General features: G+C 33.4%; 1 protein-coding gene across 1 annotated transcript in view; it reads right to left on the bottom strand.

Annotated features, from left to right (window-relative positions):
* Window positions 1–21,491, bottom strand: part of FAT4 (FAT atypical cadherin 4) — a 165,373-nt gene that overhangs the window by 7,147 nt on the left and 136,735 nt on the right. Inside the window, exons 11-16 of the mRNA XM_045799024.2 lie at window positions 18,095–18,199; window positions 13,228–13,535; window positions 7,964–8,049; window positions 6,569–6,748; window positions 5,205–5,329; window positions 2,977–3,194 (exon numbers count right to left, since the gene is read on the bottom strand). Coding sequence (XP_045654980.2) covers window positions 2,977–3,194; window positions 5,205–5,329; window positions 6,569–6,748; window positions 7,964–8,049; window positions 13,228–13,535; window positions 18,095–18,199 — 1,022 coding nt within the window. The remainder of the gene's footprint in view (window positions 1–2,976; window positions 3,195–5,204; window positions 5,330–6,568; window positions 6,749–7,963; window positions 8,050–13,227; window positions 13,536–18,094; window positions 18,200–21,491) is intronic.

The following is a 21,491-nucleotide window of genomic DNA, read 5'->3' as shown; positions in this document are numbered from 1 at the left end:
ATCTACTTACTTTTTAATCTAGAGCTCTGAGTCCCTCATCCCAACTCTGTACACTACACTGGGCCTCGCTCAAAAACAAAAATAAAAACTATATGCCAAAACAATAGAATTGATTTGGAACAAAAATAAAGTACATCATCTGACATGATCACAAAACTCCAAATATGGAGATGCACAGTCTGCAGTAAAAGAAGGGAGATTTGTGAAACACTTTAAATATACCATCAACACAATTATACACAAGTATGCTTCCTTCTGGTTTTCTATTTAAAATTCTCTCTGCCTAACTTCTTTTTTATCTGAATGGATTCTATTTGTTCTATGTATTCTCCTCTCTTCTCACATTGCTATTGCTACCCACTCTTGATCCTCTCTCCTCAAACCATTTGAAATCCCATTTACCCAACTCTCTGTTTTATTCTCAAAAATATCATCTAGGTGCCTTTGTGAGTGAGAGAGAGGGAGGGAGAAGGGAGAGACAGATTGATGCAAAGAAGGAGGGAAGGAAGGAAGGAAGGAAGGAAGGAAGGAAGGAAAAGAGAAAAAGAGAAAGAGAAGGAGGAAGAGAAAGAGAAAGAAAGAGAAAGAGAAAGAAAAAAAAGTGAGAAAGAAACTGTCAGAAAGTGAGCCAAAAGAAAGAAAGAAGAAAACCAGGGGCCTTAGTCACCGATAAGCTAAATGGAAAGTAACAGTCCCTCCTGACTAGCTTCCTAGCCTGTGTAAGTAGATCGTATTCCCATCATCCAAATAACTTGCCTGCTTACTTACAACAGCCATTCTCTTCTTGTCTCTTTTGTTCTCCTTATTCACTGTTTTTTAATCTACTTATTTTACCTGCCAAGCCCCTTAATCTCTGAAAAGCAGCTTTTCAAAATATTCATACAAAAGAAATGTGCATTTTGGTCTGCATTAGTCATTATTTTTATTCATTAGTATTTACTTCTCCTTCAGGAAAAAAAAATCTCTAAGCGCTTGCTACCAATGTAAGAAAATCTGGAGAAGTTGCATGCTGCTGTCCTGTTGGAAATGCAAGATTTTATGGTGACAAAAATGGATCCTGACATTCAGCTTCTTCCTTAAGGAAAAAAAAAAGTTCTGTCTCTGATTTCATCAACCACATTGTATTTTGTATCTCTTGGCTTAAAGAGATAATGTACAGAAATATTTCATATGTCATTTAAATGGCACGAGGACTTGGAAGCAGCTTAACAGATAAGGCACAGACCTCAGTGTCAAAGCCTCTCGACGCACACAAAAAAGTGTTTCTCGTAGACTGAAGGTTTACTTCTTTCTGTACTTCACTTCTTTCTTTGGTTCTGATACGCTGCCAGTGCAAATTATAAACACCAGATAATAACATAATACAATGACGTATGTGCTTTGTTTTGCAGTAGCCTTATTGATTCTGAACTGGGCTCTTTGTTTCAATAATGGAGGTAAAGTTATAACCTGAAGATGTTCTTTGTATTGGATTAGAGCAGCTTCTCAACCTCATTACTCTTGACATTTGGGCTAGACCATTCTTGGTTGTGGGTGCTGTGTTGTGCCACGGAGGCTGTTTAGTGACACGCCTGACCTCTACCCTCTAGATGCTGGTGGCACCCGCTCCCCACGGCGACAATGAAAAATGCCTCCAGATGGGAAAAGGAGAAAAAAAGGTTTTTAGCATTTTAATAAAGCATTTCATCAAGAAAAAAAATTGCCTCCGGACATTGTCAAATGTCCCCTGGGCGGGAGAGGAGTAAACATCAACCCCAGCTGACAACGACCGAACTATGAGGATTGTGAGAATTTTAGAAAGATTTTTGTACTACTTAGTAAAGATACGTGCACGCACTGTAACAACCAGAGCTGACTTAGATGAAGAGAAACTTTAAGAATAAAGAGGCTGAAGTTTAGAGGTGAACATCTGTTATTATTAGTATTTCAGGTGAATTAAACCTAGTAATTTGCTATGTATATTGTCTTTTGTCTTCACGAACTAAGCTTTTAGTGATTTTCAAAATATTAATTTATAGGCTAAATGTTTTATTAAAATGCTAAATTAATTTATAGGTGAAAAATTTGGGTTTATGTTCTTCAGAATTTACCAAAATTCATATAAAAATTGTGAATAGAATTATAATATCAAAATGATATCTAGAAATCAGTCAAGATAACTAAACTAAAGAAACTGATGATTTAAAAGATGAAGTCTTATTTGTGGGAAAGAAAGCAGATTGATAGTCTTAGAAATTAAGAAAGCTGAGCTGAAGGAAAATGCGTATCTAAGGAAATTATTCACCAGTTTAGCATCTCATTTATAGTGAAAATCTTACGTAAAAGCCTAACGATAAATCAATACATTGTTCTCATGAAATGGAATGTTTAAAAATAACTTTAAAAACAATTTATTTAGAAATTATTTGGAGAACTCAGCTGTGATTTAACTTACAATAATTCCAAAGATACTTAATTTCACAGGGTTCACCTTTACCTTGTGAAATTAGTGAACTGGCTCTATGCTCCACAATAAAGCCGGATAATTTAAAAATGTTTTCCTTATTCTAGTCCCACTAATTAATATAAACATATTAGTATCTGGAATAATTTTTGGAGACTTTTTAAAAATTTTCTAAATTTCAAAGACATGTTATCTTTTTGTTTTACTTTGTTTAAAAGTAGAGAAATGAAAGCAATATAAATTTTTATTTGACAAAATAGATTGCAACAAATTCTTTCTATGCTGGCCTACCTAGCAGTGGTCTTTACTCGAAACCAAGACAAAAGTGTTTAGAAACCAAACCATTCAGATCTTTGTTACTCTGGCCAATGCCTGGGGAATAGTTAAGATAGATGATATTGGAATAGTGCCCAGCATTAGTCGGAACTCTAATGGGTTGTAAAGAAAAGGACAGAAATTATGGGCGAAGTGATTTAAACCATGACACAGCAGGCGGTCTAATCAAATGAAGTCACCATTAGCTTTTATCTTACCTTCACAGTAGTGTAATTGCTGCTTTCTTGGATATGGATTAAAATGCCATTCTCGCTTCTTGTTCTGAATTTTATTTCCAGACTGTTCACACCAAAAGGCTCCAACATGGCACCTCGTATGCTCTGTCTTAACAAATATTCCCGCTTCTCGTTCTGACTCATGTGGTAATCCAAGCGCCCTTTGCCTTCCAATGATAAGGCCGTGTCAGGAGTAAGAGCTGAAAGCCAATGAAGAAAGAGAAAAATGAATGCGTCCATTTGGCTAAATAGTTTTTAGAGGTGACAAAAATTATAAAAAATTTTAAAATCAATGGTCGCCAATTGTCCTCTTGAAAAAAATTATTTCCACCTGTGAATTATTGTGTAAATTAATCTCAAATGCTTAAATCCAATTCAGAAGCATTAATCAGTTGGGAAATATTCATTAACATATTCGATATATGCTATAAATCATGAATACCTATAGAGATACCACCTGTTAAAAATATGGAGTTGAAAAATGTGTTTATAATAAGTTTTACTGTGTTTCCAAAATTCATAAATGAGTATACATTTTCATAGTTAAATGATTTATAATCTTAAGCCTCTAGCACATTACAAATTTGGACAAAGAAGTGCACAATCAAATATTTATATTTGCAGCAACTTTATTAGTAGTAATAATCATGTGATCACATAGAATTTATCTTTATATGTAATTGTCATGTATAATTATAATTTATCATAATGTGATAAAATGTTCACACTGTTGAACTTTAGAAGTTTGTTAGAGTAACAGTGAGTATAGCGAAAGAAAGGACATAAAGCAAATGAACTCAAAAGGGTTATAGCATTGAATAGTATACTTTATAAAGGTAAATTTTATAGTATGTGAATTATATCTCAATTTAAAAAGAGGACCTCAGGTATTTCTCAAGCCAACAACTCATTTCATATTCCAGATATAGTTGGGTTCCTACTTAATAAATACTCACTACTATAAAAAACACTAGGTGACAGCATACTTTTTAATGTTTTGATTTTATCCTAAAAATTAAATGTAATTATACTTACCGCTAGTAAGATCTTTTCGACTACACTATATCCTTAATGTGATCATGAATTTCCATTCATTCTCATACTTTAATAGAATCAAGACTTCTTAAGAAGTGGTCAGATAACTGCGATGACTTAAGTAGTAGTCGCATATTTAAATAAAGTATAGTAACCGTATATTTAGAAATGAAGCAAATTTTATGAAAGAAACCCTGTTAGAGTTAGTTAGTGGGATACACAGCTTAAAATTAGAGAATGCCATGTTCTAAAGATGGATTGAACACCACAAATGTCTTATTAAAAATAGTATTAGTATTTAAAAGCAAATAACTAATAAAAAGATTTAAAAAGACTCAAAACCAAATCCAATAATTGTAATTTAAAATGCAAGTAGTGGACCTTCTGGTGGTTCAGGCAGTTAAGCATCTGACTCTTTTTTAATTTTTTTTTTATTTGAGAGAATGAGAGAAGGATCTTGGGACGTGATCCTGGGACTCTAGGATCATAACCTGAGCTGAAGGCAGATGCTTAACCAACTGAACCACCCAGGCACCCAAGTATCTGCCCCTTGATTTTGGCTCAAGTCATGACCTCAGTGTCATGAAATAGAGCCCTGAGATGAGCTCTGTGCTCAGTGGGGAGTCTGCTTGAAAGTCTCTCTCTCCCTCTACCTCTCCATTCTGTCTGTTTCAAAATAAACGAATACAATCTTAAAAAAAAAAAAAACAATAAAATAAAATGCAAGTATTACCCTTAATTATAATAGATTATACTGACATGGTATGGTGTTTGAACTCAATGTTCAGTCATTTAGTATTTATACTTTTCTACCACATGCAAAATATTTACTGGAGAAATATCCCCTAAGGGCAGATAATATTAAGCCAAAACCTGGCATAGCCCTTGACCTTGTAAATTGTCTAACATTCCTATAAATTAGATTGACTAAATTAATAAATTCATAAAATGGAAATTAAAAATTCAGTAAATAATTCTAAAAGAATCTCACTCTTTTTCAAGTTAAAACACCAAATAAGTAGAAAATGTAACTATATTTTTACCAATTCCCATTTAATATTTTCAGCATTTAGAATGAAAACAATTCGTTGAATACAGTTACATATTTAAGTGCATATATTTATACTTTTCATGATTATTATAATTTCCAGTGGAAGATAAAACAGCTTGCGTACATTTTTCACAGTATTTCCCAGTTAGTCCTTCTTTGCAATGACACTGCTGCCATGACCAGTAGTCCGTACACGTGCCGCCATGTTGGCAGGGGCTGTGAGTACAAGCACCTTCTAGTCTAGGACATCTGAAAGGAAATAATAATAAAGACTCATAAGGCACATAATGAAGTGTGTGAGGGGATTTGTTAAAATTAGATATAAACTTTTATTAACTTGCTTAGTTTCATGCACTCACTTCTTCGACACTCAAGTTACAACTACATTTCGAGCCTCTAATCAAGCTAGGAGCTGTCCTGTAGCACATGTTCTGCCTCCTTGCTAAAGGACGAAATTAAGCAAACTGACATCTTACACAATACATAAAAAGAGGTGATAATTTCTTCTTTGAATGAGTTCTTGCCTGAGTAGGACATCTTAAGTTAATGTTACTAAGGCCACATATTTATTTGCTTACACATCTCCTTCCCAGACAACTCATTCACCTGATGCTAATTGAATGCTTACTGTATGTCAATTATAAGCATCCTATTCTAAGCATGGAAGAGGATGAAAAAATCCATATGTCATGGAGTATTTATTTTTCCTTGTGGAGGAGACAGTCAAAAAACAAAACAAAAATTAGGTAAATGTGTAGTATGTTAGAATGAAGAAAGTTCTATGGGAAAATTAAGATAGACAAAGAGTATTGGGAGGTTTTTTGGAGGGGGGGCGGTGTTGCTGGATCCTCCAGATTCATCAGTGAAAGAAGGACCCACCCGCGTAAAGACCTAAACCAACTGAAAGAGCAAAGCATATTTGGTAGAAGATCATTCCAAGCAGAAGAAACAGCAAGTAAGAAAGTCTTGAAGTGAAAGTGTACCTAGTATGTTTGAGGAACACTGAGGGTCCCAATAAATAAAATGTTTTACAATTAATCAAATTATTGCCTGTTAAAGATGTATCCAGTTTTTGAAAATATACATGTTTGAATCTAAAACTTTTTAATATCAAATCATTTTTGGCCTACATTGTCTCTAACATTTATATATTATTATGTGCCAGGTTCTTTTCTGTGAGATTTACTCTACTTAAGTCATTATAATCTTCCCAACAACCTACTTAAGGTAACATGAAGCATATACAAGCATACGTGCACACATATATTTTTTCTTAGACTCCAGAAAACAAGAGTTAACTTTCTAACTAAATATCACATTTTATGCCAAACAAAATTTAGCAACTATAAATAAATATTTAAAATTGAAAACAATGTAAAACATTTGATGCTTTTAGGGCTTTGGCATAATAATCTCATCTTTGGATGCTCAATTATGTAAATTTTGTGCATTTTTTCTTTAAAATAGTATGAAATAAAATTGCCATACTGATCTAGGATGCCTTGTGCTGCCAAAGCCTGGCTGGGTTCCAGAGGCCTTCCGTTGATTGCAAATTCCATTATACACCCGACAAAATCATGGCTTTCCACATGTCCTCTCCTCTGAAGGATCGGTTCTAGAGATCTGATACCTCCAACTGTGACTCGATTTGGCTGAACGTCAAGAGTCCTACACAAGAGAGCAAAGATAAGTATATTAGTTCCAACATGATAGATTTCAGTAGAATGTTTAGTTTTAAAAGGAATGAACATAACTTTTTCTGGCATGTATTATAGCGTGGTAAATTTGAATGGAAAATATTACCTATTGGTGCATATCCTCTAACAGATTTCTCCAGGATTATTAGGTTTTTCAAGGTATGAAAAATAATAAAACTTATGGAAATGACATTTTCAGTTAGTCAAATGGGATGTATAAAACAATGTTGAATTAGCAAGAGGAAGCATGTTATTAGAAAGAAGATACAGCGCAGGAGAAATAGTGAAAATTCTAATATTAATGTTAGTTTATAGCTTTTCTTCACTACAAGATGATAATGATGCCAATAATTTAATTAATGCCATGGATGATGTGTCGATATTTATTTTTCTCTGTTATTTTTTTTTAATTTTATTTATTTATTTGACAGAGAGAGACAGCCAGCGAGAGAGGGAGCACAGGCAGGGAGAGTGGGAGAGGAAGAAGCACGCTCCCAGCGGAGGAGCCTGATGTGGGGCTTGATCCCAGAACGCTGGGATCACGCCCTGAGCCGAAGGCAGACGCTTAACGACTGAGCCACCCAGGCGCCCCTCTCTGTTATTTCTTTTAAAATCACTTATGTTTTAGACTGCATAATGCTGTGTTTCAGCTTGAGGTACCGTTGAAAAATATCTGTGGATAATTGTCACGTACAACTTTCAGGGAAGGTATTTAAAACAAGTGGGGTCCTTAGACTAACCTTGCAGGACCCAGGTCACATGCCGTGATTTCATGAATCATCTCAAAGAGTATAGTTACGTTAGTCTTTCCTTCCTCTAGCTTTATCCTCGTCTCTACCACTTCATTTCACGCCATTTTTACATATTCTGTATACAAATTATTAAATTTTTATTTTACAGCATGAAAATTCCTTTGGAGAGGACAAACTATTGTAAAATTTTATAACACTTAGCATAATACAATTATCTTTAAACATACAATTTTCTTTTTTCTTTTTTTTTTTTTTAAGTAGACTCCACGCCCAGTGTGGAGCCTAACGCAGGGCTCGAACTCATGACCCCAAGATCAAGACCAGAGCTGAGATCAAGAGTAGATGCTCAACTGACTGAGTCATCCAGGCACCCCTGTATAATTTCCTTTTTCATGTCAGTTAATAATAAAGATCAAACTAATAGTTTTACTCACCAGTCATCTGAAACTGCCACATTACTGACAGTGCAATACCCTGGTTCTTGGTTCTCAGTACAAGAGTCCACAGTTAAGGAAGCTGCCTATAAAGCAGAAGGAAACATTCAACTTGGATTCTGCCATCCCCATTGTCCTTTTCAGCCAACACTACCCAGCATTTGTTTCTACATGGACATGATTTTGAAATTGTGATAACAATTAGTTACAATTACAGTATCAAATTTTGGGTACATACTTCCTTCACGTGTCTAAAATTGTGAAATCATTACATATAAGAGGTGGGAGGGTACTCTGAAAAATCTTCTCCAGCCCCTTTGTTTTATAAATGAGAAACTATAAATGCATTAATGTCTCTTACAATATCATACAGGAAGCTTATGGGACATATGGGACAGCTTCCTGGGGTTACAATCTTAGGAAACACGTTTAAGGTATTACCCAGCTATTCTAACAAATGAAAAGACATAGATTTCTGATTTTCAGAAGTCTTATTCCAGTAATATTTTCATCATATTTACAAAAATATTTTCAAAGTACAGCATAAATACTATTACAGCAATCTATGAAAATTGTTATACTTGTACTAAAGTTTGAGACAGTAAACAAGTCAGTTAGATGCTCCTCCACTTATGATAAGAATCTTTATTTATAAATAGTGTATTACAGTATATTTATATATTATCAGAATGCATTGTTATCTATTGCAATACAGTAGAAACTCCCCAATAGTAATTAAATTACTACTAACAGTAACCATTTTTGCATTCCAAGGGATGCATACCACCTGAGACAAAACTCTTCTGTTTACTAGAACGTATGAATGTTGAATACTCTATTTGATCAATAAATGGAGTCATCAAATCATGGTCACAAGGTTCAGGAATATGACAGAAATCAGGGTTCTTTCTATTGAGCATTGGCCACTAGAGATGTCTGTGGTCCAGTTTAAGACCAAGGTTGTGTATTCTTGTTATTCTGTGCTCTGCGATTCTACTGTGTTGTCCCTCCTGCATTCCCCAAACTGCAGTAAAATCCTGCAACCGACAAAACTTCACAAATTTTAGTTGGTGAAATTATAAGGTATTCACAATGTGGTATTTCAGAACATGACCAGTAAATCATGGGCGAATGCCTGACCCCAGATCCAGAAGTAAAGAGTTCTACTTAAATTTACTTGAATGCCACAGAATGGGACTAATTTGTTCATTATATAATAAAAATATAAATACTTTGCAAATATTAATTTATAAGAATGTTTTTGAGAAACAGCACAGGGAGGTAAGCAAGTTGACTAACATTACACCTGTCTTATATGCAAAAGCATCAGGTTTTTTGCCTTCCTGAATTATTACATGGGGAAATGATTCATTTCCTTAACATCCAGTGTTTACCAACAGTGGATATTATTTTCAGAGATTGTCCGTAAAAATTTATATTTGGATGGAGATTTGTAAAAGTATGTCTTAAATATCTCACATTTCAAAAACAAAGAATGAGGTCAATTTATAATTGTTGTGCATCAAATACCACTGGCTAAAATATTCAAAAATATTTCTATCAGTTAATTATTAGAACTAATTATAAACCCCATCCAAAAAATTCTCATGAGCCATGTAAATCTTTTTCTGGCCACCTTTTCAAGGAAATTATAACAAATACTAACACTTTTAGGAAACATTTACACTCCCAATTCTATGTCAAAAATTGCATGCCCCACTTAGTTAACTCTTTCAAAAGTCAATTTTTTCCAGTGTTCTATAATAATTGAGTGACATTTGATCTCAAAAGCAATATTAGGTTTTTGTGATGTAATTTGTGTCGCTTATGCTGATGACTTGACTTAAGCACAATCCCTTTAATTTATTTCTAAACAAAATGTTAACCCCTCTCGCTCCGTATACTATACAAAGTGTCCCTCCATTCTGGAGACCCTCAAAGTTATCGCAAACTACAGAATATCACATAGATACTTACGAATGTCTCAACTAGGGGGAGAAAACCCACCTTACATAATGGCATGGTATTTCAGTCAATCTTAATAGTTAATATATTTTTCTTATTTTCTAAAAGCTTCGTGATAGAGCACAAAGAAAGAACGCCAGAGGGGAAGTTTTATTTGAATAGCAGCTTGTGCAACTTAATCTTCAGAGTTAAATGCGCTTTCTCTTAGCGTTGAATTTTTCTACCAGTACTGCTGTAAATTGAGATGTTTCTATCCTGTCTATTCAATGATTCAAAGCTGAGAAGTTAATGATTTTGCCAGTTTCTAACAAAATCCCTTTGAACTGCAGAAAATGGCAGTTTCAAAATCCAGTAGGGGCCTTATTTTGGATGTTCTTTAAAAGAAGAAGACATTTTTTTCCTCTGACTAAAGAACTAATGACCAAGGTATTTTTTTCCACATTTGGGATTCTTTAAAACTTGACGACTATAGCCACATACTACAAATGAACTGAAAGCGTTTTTTCTCTATCCTCTTTGGCATACACGCCATACCTCTTTCGTTGCCCTCCCTCTTGCTCCCAAATGCTAGTGCGATAGAATTAAATCTTCATGAAATTTAACGGGACCTGGGAGGTCATCAGATAAAATCATTTATTCTACGTTAAAGTCTGTTGACAACATCTTAGCAATATGGTTATCTCACAGATGCTTGGAGAATTGGGGTGAGGTGCTACCTGCTAGCGGCATTAGGGTCCTGTCATGGTTAAGAAATCATTATCGCTCATGGAAGCCCCGATATACAATATAGATAGCGGACTCCACGTGTTTGTTCTAATTCTGTCAGGTTCGATAATGCTGGGGTAAACTGCTAACCAGGAATGTTGGAATTTGCAAAATCTGTATTCTCCTAGAGGTCTTTCTCTGAGCATATTAGTTTGGTATTAGGCTGGTTTTAAAAATCTCAGGCAGAAATGAGCATACTAACTTATTACTAACCTAAAAACTTATTATTTCCAAGTTTTGTGTGTTATACCCCTATTAGGATTCAAAGAAGTCAGTGTGACTTTTTTAGGCACTACTCATAATTAAAACTTTATTGAGATTAAGTAAAAGATTTTTTTTTAACCTCAAAAGGCTGTATGGGGCAGTGTTTTTGGAAACTCAGGATGACTAACATTTATCAAGCACTTATTTAATATCAAATATATAAAATTTTAGATATGATTTATATTAATCTTTGCATTAATATCAAAATGTGGGGATATTATTCCCATTTATAAACCAAATTTTTATTTTCTGCTCAGCCCCTCTTCGATAAACGAAGGCACCTGGAATTACTATCAAATCAAGGCTTCAAATGAGTACTTTTCAAGTAGATTTTTTAAATAAATTATTTTTCATATATCAAAGCTCTAAATTGCAATTGTTATTACTAAATTTTATTCTTGTTTGTATTTCATTTTCAGATTGTTATGGGTAATTTTGTTAAGTAATTATTTTATAAATTAAGTATCTTAGAAAAAAGTTATGGTTCCAGAATATTAACACCAAATTCATAAGAAAATGGAAGACAACGTATAATGAAAATGATTCACAAATTTTCACTAATACTTATATTGTTTCTTCACGTATATTTCAATAGACTACATCTAATAACCTGGTAGAACCTTGAATGCAACATAGTGGATGTGGGGATATCCGTGGATGCATATCCAAGCATCTAACCTTCATGATGATGATAAAATCATCTGGTCATCTTTAGACCCATCACTATTTTTTTTCCCGTATATGAAAATATTTCTGTATTTAAAAAATTGTTTAAATCTTCTTTCCTATTTTATATTAGAGTCAAGGACAGAAAAGCCATTGTATCTGATGTCATTAAAAAGCCCTAAAACACATGGACTTAAAGTATTCCTAAAAACAAATGGAGAATTTAGTCCTTTGATAAAGACCACTTGTTATCTATATTTGTCAGAAAAAAATTAATATAATAAGATTGCTCTGTCTTATGCTTTTATGAAATTTGTAATTATAAAGGGCACAAAAAACTTCTTTTAAAAAACTATGGATCACAGAAAAAATAGCAAAATCATGGTAAAAAACATTTTCTAGGTTCTTTCTGCAAGTGGCTTATATGTGGTCCAACAATATAGTGTTCCCAAAATTTAGTGTTAAAATTATTTGTATCATCAGACAAATATATGATTCATTTGATCAGTTTCAAAACTATATAACTCATTATATTTTTTATATTTTCCAGGATTGCCACAGAGCTAAGAGATAAAACTGTAATCATTTAGATCTCAAGTTCTTCTTTAAAAATGATGTCAGAGCATTTATTTTGTTCTTTTGGCTAATTTTTATGTTATTACATGACTTTATGCTTTTTAATTCTATTTCTTTTGTAAGTTGTTATGTAAATTTTAAAGAGTTATAATTTTAAAAGTTTGATGTTAAATCCAAAAATATTTTTAAATGGTTTTTGTTAGCATTTACTTTTTCAAAAACGTTTGATTGTTGTTGAAAATGGGGGGAATCCATGAAGAGACAGTTGGGAAGGTAAATAAATGAATACATAAATAAATAAGCCTTTCCGTTCTATTGCTCTATATCAAATGTTTTCAAGCACTAATAGGGAAAATACATCATGCATTTTCCTTTATAAAGAAAAACTTGTTTAATACTTGTTTAATGAGCATAAATACTAAGTAAATATGCGCCATCTTATTGTAATATGAGAGCCATATAATTAAATGGAATATAATATAGAAATCTTTAATATTATTGAGTGTATAATTCTGAGAGTATCTTAGATAGTCAACAAACAAAATTTCATTGTCATACCATGTCATAGAGCTCACAGATGACAGTATGTTGAAGTTCTGGTACAATAAGGGTTACTAACTACACTATTGGGATATGTGTTCGTATCATCTTTTGTCAACAATTTATTTGTAGAAAAGTTTTTTCATCTGTTTTTAAATTGTTTCTTCAGTGAGAGGCGGGATACTTAGAAAAGTAGCCATTTTAAATACAGTTCTGACGTGGCCTTAAACATATATAGGAAGTGTATAAAACGAAATGTTTATGCACTAGGATGTTTTCTTTATTTTGCTACCTCTTGTTGTTTTTGAGAGAAGTTTTTTTTTGTGAGAAATAGTTGTCATGAGCAAAAGAATAGACATTACCTCTTGGCTGCTGTAGTTCATGACAAAACTGGTCAAATTTGCACCTCAATTCATGCTTTCACTTGAAGGCCTGATTGACTGGATTACAGCAACAAACAAGCTTTACCGTAGAATGAAATGTCTTACCATTCCTGCTCTCCGGGCGATCACGGTGTGGAAATGTCCATCTGACACCTTCTTCATAGTGGTGAGTTTATATGTACCACTGCCCAGGTTATAAGAGAATCTTAGTCTTTCTTCAGCAATTTCAAGGGCCAAAAACTCAGCCCGGTCCCCTGTCTGGTTGTCATAGTTGTAAAGCAGTAAAGCATGACTTTTAATAGTTGCAAATTTGACATAGATGTAGTTGTTATTGGGGTCCAAGCTGGGAAATTCCATGTATGATAACTCCTCAAATCCGTAGCTATTCAACTCACAGTGTTTTCCAAAGACACCTGTAGATGGGAGAATTAACAAATTGACATGTGAAATTCCAGTGAAGTGTTAGAAAATGACTTTAAGATATTTTAAAATTACAATTATGAATTGTGCTTTTAACAACCTTTTTTGCATTATTCTCCAAAGAAAACTGTCTAAATTAAATTGAAATAGAACAAATTAATGATCTTTAAAGCATACAAGAGGTAAAAACTGCTGTATTTGTTTTTCTTTAGCCAACTAGGAAACATATCTAAGTAGGTCCCATTTGTAAAAATTAGAATTAGTGGAATGGAGTATGTCTGAAGAGATTTCTTTCCTGGAAACCTTTCAAAATTAGTTTGTCAACCTTTTAAAAGTTTCAATATGCTGTAATTTTCAACAGAGCTATTTCCTTTATAATATATAATTGTCAAAAACAATTTCAATTCAGTTGAGGATGGTAAATTTTGTTTTGACCTTCAAAAATATTAGTCCCTGTCCTCGTGGTATTTTCAAGAGCCACAAGATCAGGGAAGGGAATCACTGCTGTTAGGGAAGGAATAACTGCCTTAAGTTTTTATCTCTTTCTTGTTTTATACCTTCTTTGGGTATGATTTATAACAGGCTACTTTAAAATAGCTTTCTGCTTTTTTCTGAAATCCAGCATTCCCACTTGTTTGTGCTGGTTCTTTTTCAACTTGAAAAATGAGTTTTATTGATGTTACAATGCTACGCCAAAATTCTTTTCCCACAAATATTAGTCGACTGTAGCAAATGATTGGAAAATTAACCCATGCCAATACATCATGATTCTTATTAACTTGCAAAGGTTCCATTCCTTAATTTTGGCTGTACATCTCCCGTAAATGCGTTAAATTTAGAGTCAGGGAATTGTTCAGCTAGAAGAAACTAATGCCATCATTTTACAGATATTTAAAACTTGCCCGAGGTCACAGAACCCTGGGAGACAGAGCCAAAATTTGAGGCCAGATCTACTGATTGTCTAGTTGTTTTGACTGCACCACATCTTATATCCAAATGTTCTTTAAATTAAAATGGCCTAGAAGCTGCTATAAAAGCTTGTGTTGTTTATCTTTTCCTGCTCTGTCAAGGATGAGATCATATGTGTAGGAAATATGCATATTATTTATTTTTAAACATTAACTGAAGTTAAAAAGCAAAGAGATTATAGAAATTATATATATTGTGTATATCATAGGTCATACATTTATTTATATGTATCATAACTATATGATATATATCATATAGTATTATATTTCTAATTTATATTATATATGTAACATATATACAACAAATTTTAAAAGTTTATTTATATTAAATATACATTTACTATATTATATATACCTTACTTTTATATACAGAAAGAGTAACCAAAATTAAAGAAAAAGCAAAGATAAACTACACAAATGAAAGAGATTATTGAGGAAAACAATTTGTACTATGTGTTCTCCTTACTAAGTTTTAATAAAAATATGAATATGGGCTTAAAACTTAACTATAGGGCCATCTGGGAGGCCCAGTAGGTTAGCATTCCATTCTTGGTTCCAGCTCTGGTAGATCTCAGGGTCGCGAGACAGAGCTCCGCATCGGGCTCTGTGCTGAGTGTGGAATGTGCTGAAGTTTCTCTCTCCCTTTCCTTCTCCCCTCCCTGCCTCATTCTCTCTCTCTCTCTTTCTCTCTCTTTCTTTCATAAATAAATAAATCTTTTTAAAAAATTGAATGTAGGGTGCCTCAGTCAGTTAAGCATCTGCCTTCCGCTCAGGTCATGATATCAGGGTCCTGGGATGGAGCCCTACATTGGGCTCCCTGCTCAGAGGGGAGTCTGCTTCTCCCTCTGCCCCTGCCCCTGCCCCTGCTCTCTCTCTCTCTCTCTCTCTCAAATAAATAAATGAAATCTTTTGAAAAAAATTGAATATAAATATATCTAGAAAGCATACACATGCTGGAAAGATGTCCTATATTTTTATACAAATCAATTCAGATACTTTCAAGCATGAAAATATTTGTTTATAGAATATTTTTCTTCTTAAAGAGTTTGTTATTATTTCTTTTTTTTTTTTTAAAGATTTTATTTATTTATTTGACAGAGATAGAGACAGCCAGCGAGAGAGGGAACACAACCATGGGGAGTTGGAGAGGAAGAATCAGGCTCATAGCAGAAGAGCCTGATGTGGGGCTCGATCCCAGAACGCCAGGATCACGCCCTGAGCCGAAGGCAGATGCTTAACCGCTGTGCCACCCAGGCGCCCCTGTTATTATTTCTAAAGAAAGGTAGATTTTTGTTTTGAAATAAAATAAAATTTAAGGAAAATTTTAAAACGGCCCTTCAGATGAAATGCTATGAAATAAAACTACATAAAGATCAAGAGAAATTATTAAAATAAAGAATATTCTGTGTGTGGGTAGTTACACCTATATATCCATACATATGAAATTATCATTATACAGGCTCCCTTTATAAAATCTTAAGCACTTTATGTTTTTTTAAAATACAATCTAAAACAATAAAAGCTAAAAAAATTTTAAAAATCCAAACAACAAATCTTTCACTGATGAGAAAGTAAACAGTGCAAATTTTTTTTCCAACTTCAAAATTATAGTTAAGATGTTGTTTTATAGGATGCATGTGTAACTACCTCCAGCTATTTGTTTGAGGCATTCCGTCTGTCATTTGTATTTGCATGTTTCACCCACATTCAATTTGAAAAGGAAAATACTTTGTCCTTTTAATTCTATCTCTCTGGTCTCAAGTCATGTATTATTGTTTCAAGGTTTTCTGTTTTCTTTTCTTTTATAAATCTTCTGTTGCCAACTGACAATGTCAAAGTTTAAATCATGGGCTTTTTGCTTTTTGTTTTTTGCCACTAAGGGAAATGAAGGGAGAAATTTGCACCGCCAGCTGCATGCGATCTGTCTCTAATTTATATTGCTGAGCTAGTCCCCTGGGATTCTCTGGTAGGGTGAGGGCAACGTCCATTTGGACCCCCGAAACACTTTTGCCCAATAGGCAATGATTGTTGTATCAGCTGCACTGCAGCCACGATCTGTTTCTATTTGTATCAATTATCTTAAATCCTCATATTTGCAACTGCAACGTAAAGGCATCTCTAAAAATGTAAAAACCTTTCTTCAATCACTTGAAAATCATTTTTTCCACTTTCCATTCCAATCCCCTTATCTTTCATTCCAAACACAAGTTAAACCATGAAACCTGCTTGCGGTTATCTGTCGAAAGCAGCACCCTTTAGGATTATAAGAGATTACTGAAAGAAGTTTTGGGAGATCTGAAGTTGTGCTTCTTTTGACCTTAATCTGCTTTTCACTGCTTCGGAGGCCTTGTTGGTAAGAATCTCAGAGAAATTTTAAAAAGCAGGGATATTGTAAATGTCATACTGGACTGAAAATAAAATTGTGTTCTAGTCACTGTATCATCTTGGGGTAGTTTTGTTTTGTTTTCATTTTTTGACTTTAGACAAAGCCCTCAATTTCTGGGCCTCAGTACCATTGCTAAAATGCATTGCTCACAATTAGATAGTTATATTCTGTTTTTCTTCATCATTCTACCGATGTTGTGCTTTATGAAAATAAAACGGGATAGAGCTGTGGAGTTATTTGAAAATGACTTAACACTACATTTTACTATTACTAGAAACCTCAGATTCTTCTTAAGTTCTATTCACAACTACACATTGATGTCCCTTTTCAGAGTCCATGGAGCTCAGTGATTGCTTAAGGAAAGACTAGAAAAATATCTTTCTCCTCTCTTGTTTATGGAGAGAGATAGGGTCTCTAATTACTGTAGGACATCTGGAGATAAATACTATATCGTGGAGTAAAGTATCCTTCAAATAAGTGTAGTAATCACAAACTGATGAAACAATCCAAGTTAAAATAAAACTCTCTCCAGAGCTGTTCTCATAGTCCTTGGCTGTCCCAGTGCTGGGTAACATTTGAGTGAGATCTGAAAGGAATCTTTTAGTCCATTCCATTATGGTGAATAAATACAAATGTGTACAGAAAAATTCTAATGACTTTCTTTCTCAGAAGAACATGTTAGTCTGAATTGTGATTAGTTATTTGGTAGTAACTACAAAAGCCTATCGTGAAAACTGCACATCTAGTTACTAAATCCTTCTATTAGAAGTGGTTGAATTAATGTAAAAAATAAAAGCAGCGAAACAAAACAGAAAACACTTTGGCTAATTATCCTTAAAGATTTTAAATAGAAAGTGATGTCAGATAGTGCTTAAAAGATTTTTTTCTTTGATAGGTTCCAAGCTAAAAAGAAGTCATCCGTAAATATTTGAGGGGAGATGTCCTGAGGAGACAACATCAAATTCAATTATCTTGAGTTGATTACTTTTCTAGTAATAACTGAAGAAATATATTCACTGGCATTTCCATAATTAACTTTTTAAAAAATTATTAAATCTTTGCATTTTTATTTTGCTAAAACCTTCTGTGTACAACAACTAATATTTTCTTAATCACTCATGACCACAATAAAATAACATTGCCAAACTGTGTGCCAAAACAGATTGACATTTTATATCGACAACTAAGCTATACTCACCAAATGGACAATGACAATAGTATGACTCCACACCACTTTGGCAGGAACCACCGTTAAAGCAGGGGTTACATTCACAGTAATTGACTGAAGATTCACACGTTTTCCCTGAAAAGTATCAAACTGGTTAAAAAAAAATCTTATGCATAAATATATTAATACCATTACTTCATAACCATATGTAAAAATCTATTCTGAGAGATCATATCTTGGAGAAAAGAAATATAAGAATATTTTATTTGACATGAGAAAACTGGAATACCTCTCAGTTCAAAATCTTACTTAGTTATTCAATTGTAAAGATGTGCATTAAAATAGGAAATAATTTACATAATCATCTTGGAAGGAACCACTGTTTTCAGGAAAATCACAAATGGTGAACATATTTAAATGTTTTCACTGAATTTATTTTCTCTTTCTTTTCTCCGGTTGCTTCCTTTTCCAATTTTATAATGAAATTTGAAATTTTACAGTAAAATTCTCACTGTAGAGATTTCCTTGACTCAGATTTTTTAAAGGTAAGAATCAGTCTCATTTAGCCTGTCAAACTAAAATACTTTCACTCTCAAGAAATACCCCTTTACTGACACATATCTGTTGTGAAACAGAATAAGAAATCAGGAAACACATCATATATTTCAAATACTTAAGATCTGTTCTTGACTACAGGTTATGTATACCTTGTCTTTTTTCTAAAGCATTAATACCCAACCAGCATATTTTTTAGTTTATAAGGACTTCTCATAGATCATCTTATTAAGTTGAATCAACTAATATCGACCGAGTGCCTATTACTGGCCAGGAAGGCTGGAAGGGGGGGGATATGGCACTCAAAAAAAACCAGGTAAATGTCAGAACATGGCCTTTCCATTTTAGTGTGGGAGATGAATCCAAGCAATAGGAAACATTTACATTCCATAGATGAATGAGAAGAGTCTCTTGAAGGCTAATATTTTGCCTAAGAAATTATAAAACTATGGCGCAGACCAATGTAGGTCTGCTCCCATATCCAAGGTTTGCAAAGCTGTGATTGAATAGTTAACCTCTAGGTAAGCCAATGTAGAGTATATGGCCAGTCTTATTTGTTTTTGTTGTGGTGATGGTAGTAATTTTTTTATGTAAATACAAATGTGCTCTAATGTCACTTTTCCATACTTTTAAATTATTGCAATAATTTATTTGTTAGAATAGTTTCTAGTTTTCTAATTCCCAGAAACAATGAGACATAGAGTTCTGTCTTAATTTCCATTCATTGATATGGGGGTTTCATTGTTTAATTAAATAGAGTTTGTTTCTGTAAAGCTATTTTCTACTTCATAGCATGATTACACTAATGTTTTTATTAAATATCTTACGAACACATGCAAGTTTTATATGCACAACTAGACTTAATGTCGAGCATAGATAATCCATTTCATCATGATTACTATGCTTAAAACACAAAGTTTTGTTTAATTTAGTTCTGTTTTTGTGGTTTGATTATGCAGCCACAATTGTTCTAGTTTAAAATTATAAGCGTGAGTCAGACCTCATGACACAGCTAACTAAACACGATTCTCTACATCACAAGGTCATAAACAACATTTTTTTCTTTATAAATAAAATTGGGAACCTCCTTACAAGGCAAAATGGTAACATTTTTAGAATACCTTTCCATTCTACGGGAAAATAATGAAAATAAACAAGTAACCAATCTAGAGGCACAGAAATTAGGTTTTTAGTATTGTAGCACTGAGTTATATTGGAGAAACAGGCAGAGCAACCTTATTATAAGCCCGTACAGTATCACACCAGAGAGGTGAAATGTCATAGAACACTCGCCTATGGTGCTTTCCGATTGGATTTCTTTTTTTTTTTTTTTAAGATTTTGTTTATTTATTTATTTGACAGAGATAGAGACAGCCAGCGAGAGAGGGAACACAAGCAGGGGGAGTGGGAGAGGAAGAAGCAGGCTCATAGCAGAGGAGCCTGATGTGGGGCTCAATCCCATAACGCCGGGATCACGCCCTGAGCCGAAGGCAGACGCTTAACCACTGAGCCACCCAGGCGCCCCTCCAATTCGATTTCTGACACATCATTCTAGAGAAATGGATTTTTTTCCTTAGTATTATTATTGCCCAATAGAGAATAAATAAGACCTATTGGCTGTACTTTTAATTACTTATTTGCTACCACAAAAGTCACAACCACTCCTTGCATTTTTCCACTATAAGAAATTTCACATGTGCTATTGGATTAGGTAAGTTTTCATTTTTCTTTTTTTGAAAATTTCTTCTAGAATTACATTAAAAGTAGCCTGTTTTGAGTACAGTTGTCCTTGAACAACAGAGGGCTTTTAAAGAAACCAACTCCTGTAGTTGAAAATCCACATATAACTTTTGAATCCCCCAAGAGTTAACTACTAATAGCCTGCTTTGACCGGAAGCCTTGCCAATAGCATAAATAGTTGATTGACACATATTTTGTATGCTATATGTATTAAATACTGTCTTCTTACAATAAAGTAAGCTAGAGACAATAAAATGCTATTAAGAAAGTCATAAGGAAGAGAAAATACATCTGTAGTACTGTCAAACCGATGTTGTTCAAGAGTCAGCTGTACATAGATGAATACATTTTGTAAGTGTGGTTAGTCTAATACTATGAAAACAAGTTAGTGGGTTACAAAATTACAACTTTACTTCTGGAAGATTGGAAAAGGGGAACAGAGGGTAACCAATTTAGGGAGCCATGAACAATTACTCAAATATTTGGACATATGTCCTCTCCAAGAAAAAATATATAAATGTATAAAACACAAGTCTTTGATACCATAAACCTCAATTATACCTTCTTTTGAATCCTGTAAGAAAAGACTGCCTTTTAAAATTTTGGTTTAAACAATAACAACAGAAGAAAATTAGGTGGGGTTTTTGTAATTTAGATAAATTTGTTATCTTACCCTTGCAAAATTAGAATTTAACATAGACATCTGAGTTTAATGTAAATATAAACTATAGGCTATTTCAGTTAGTCCAAAATTAAGGACGGAAAGAAACCCCAAATTAAGTAAGACTCACTTACGTATTATTACATACAACTATGGAAATGGCGGAAGAAGCTACAAACTAAGAAAATATTAGTTTGAGAATAAATTTCTTTTGAAAGTTAAAATAAATTCTCAATGGAATCTGATTTTTTGAGTATACAACAATATAGACATTAGTATGAGAAAAAAATCAAGCTTTCATTTTGCATTTTAATTTAAACCAGAGCTTTATTTTCTTACTTTTCTCTAGTAGATGAATATTAAAAATATAAAAAATGACTCTGCTAGGAGTTAAATAAATCAATTTATTGTTGAGTTTGAAAAAAATAGTCTTATTAATATGTTGGTGTTAGAGTATATAAATTATTTACC

Source organism: Ursus americanus, chromosome 13 (assembly GCF_024610735.1).
Source record: "Ursus americanus isolate L20-20 chromosome 13, mUrsAme1.1.p, whole genome shotgun sequence".
NCBI lineage: Eukaryota > Metazoa > Chordata > Mammalia > Carnivora > Ursidae > Ursus > Ursus americanus.
The sequence above is the reverse complement of the archived record's forward strand: the minus strand, read 5'-3'. Positions and strand labels throughout refer to the sequence as shown.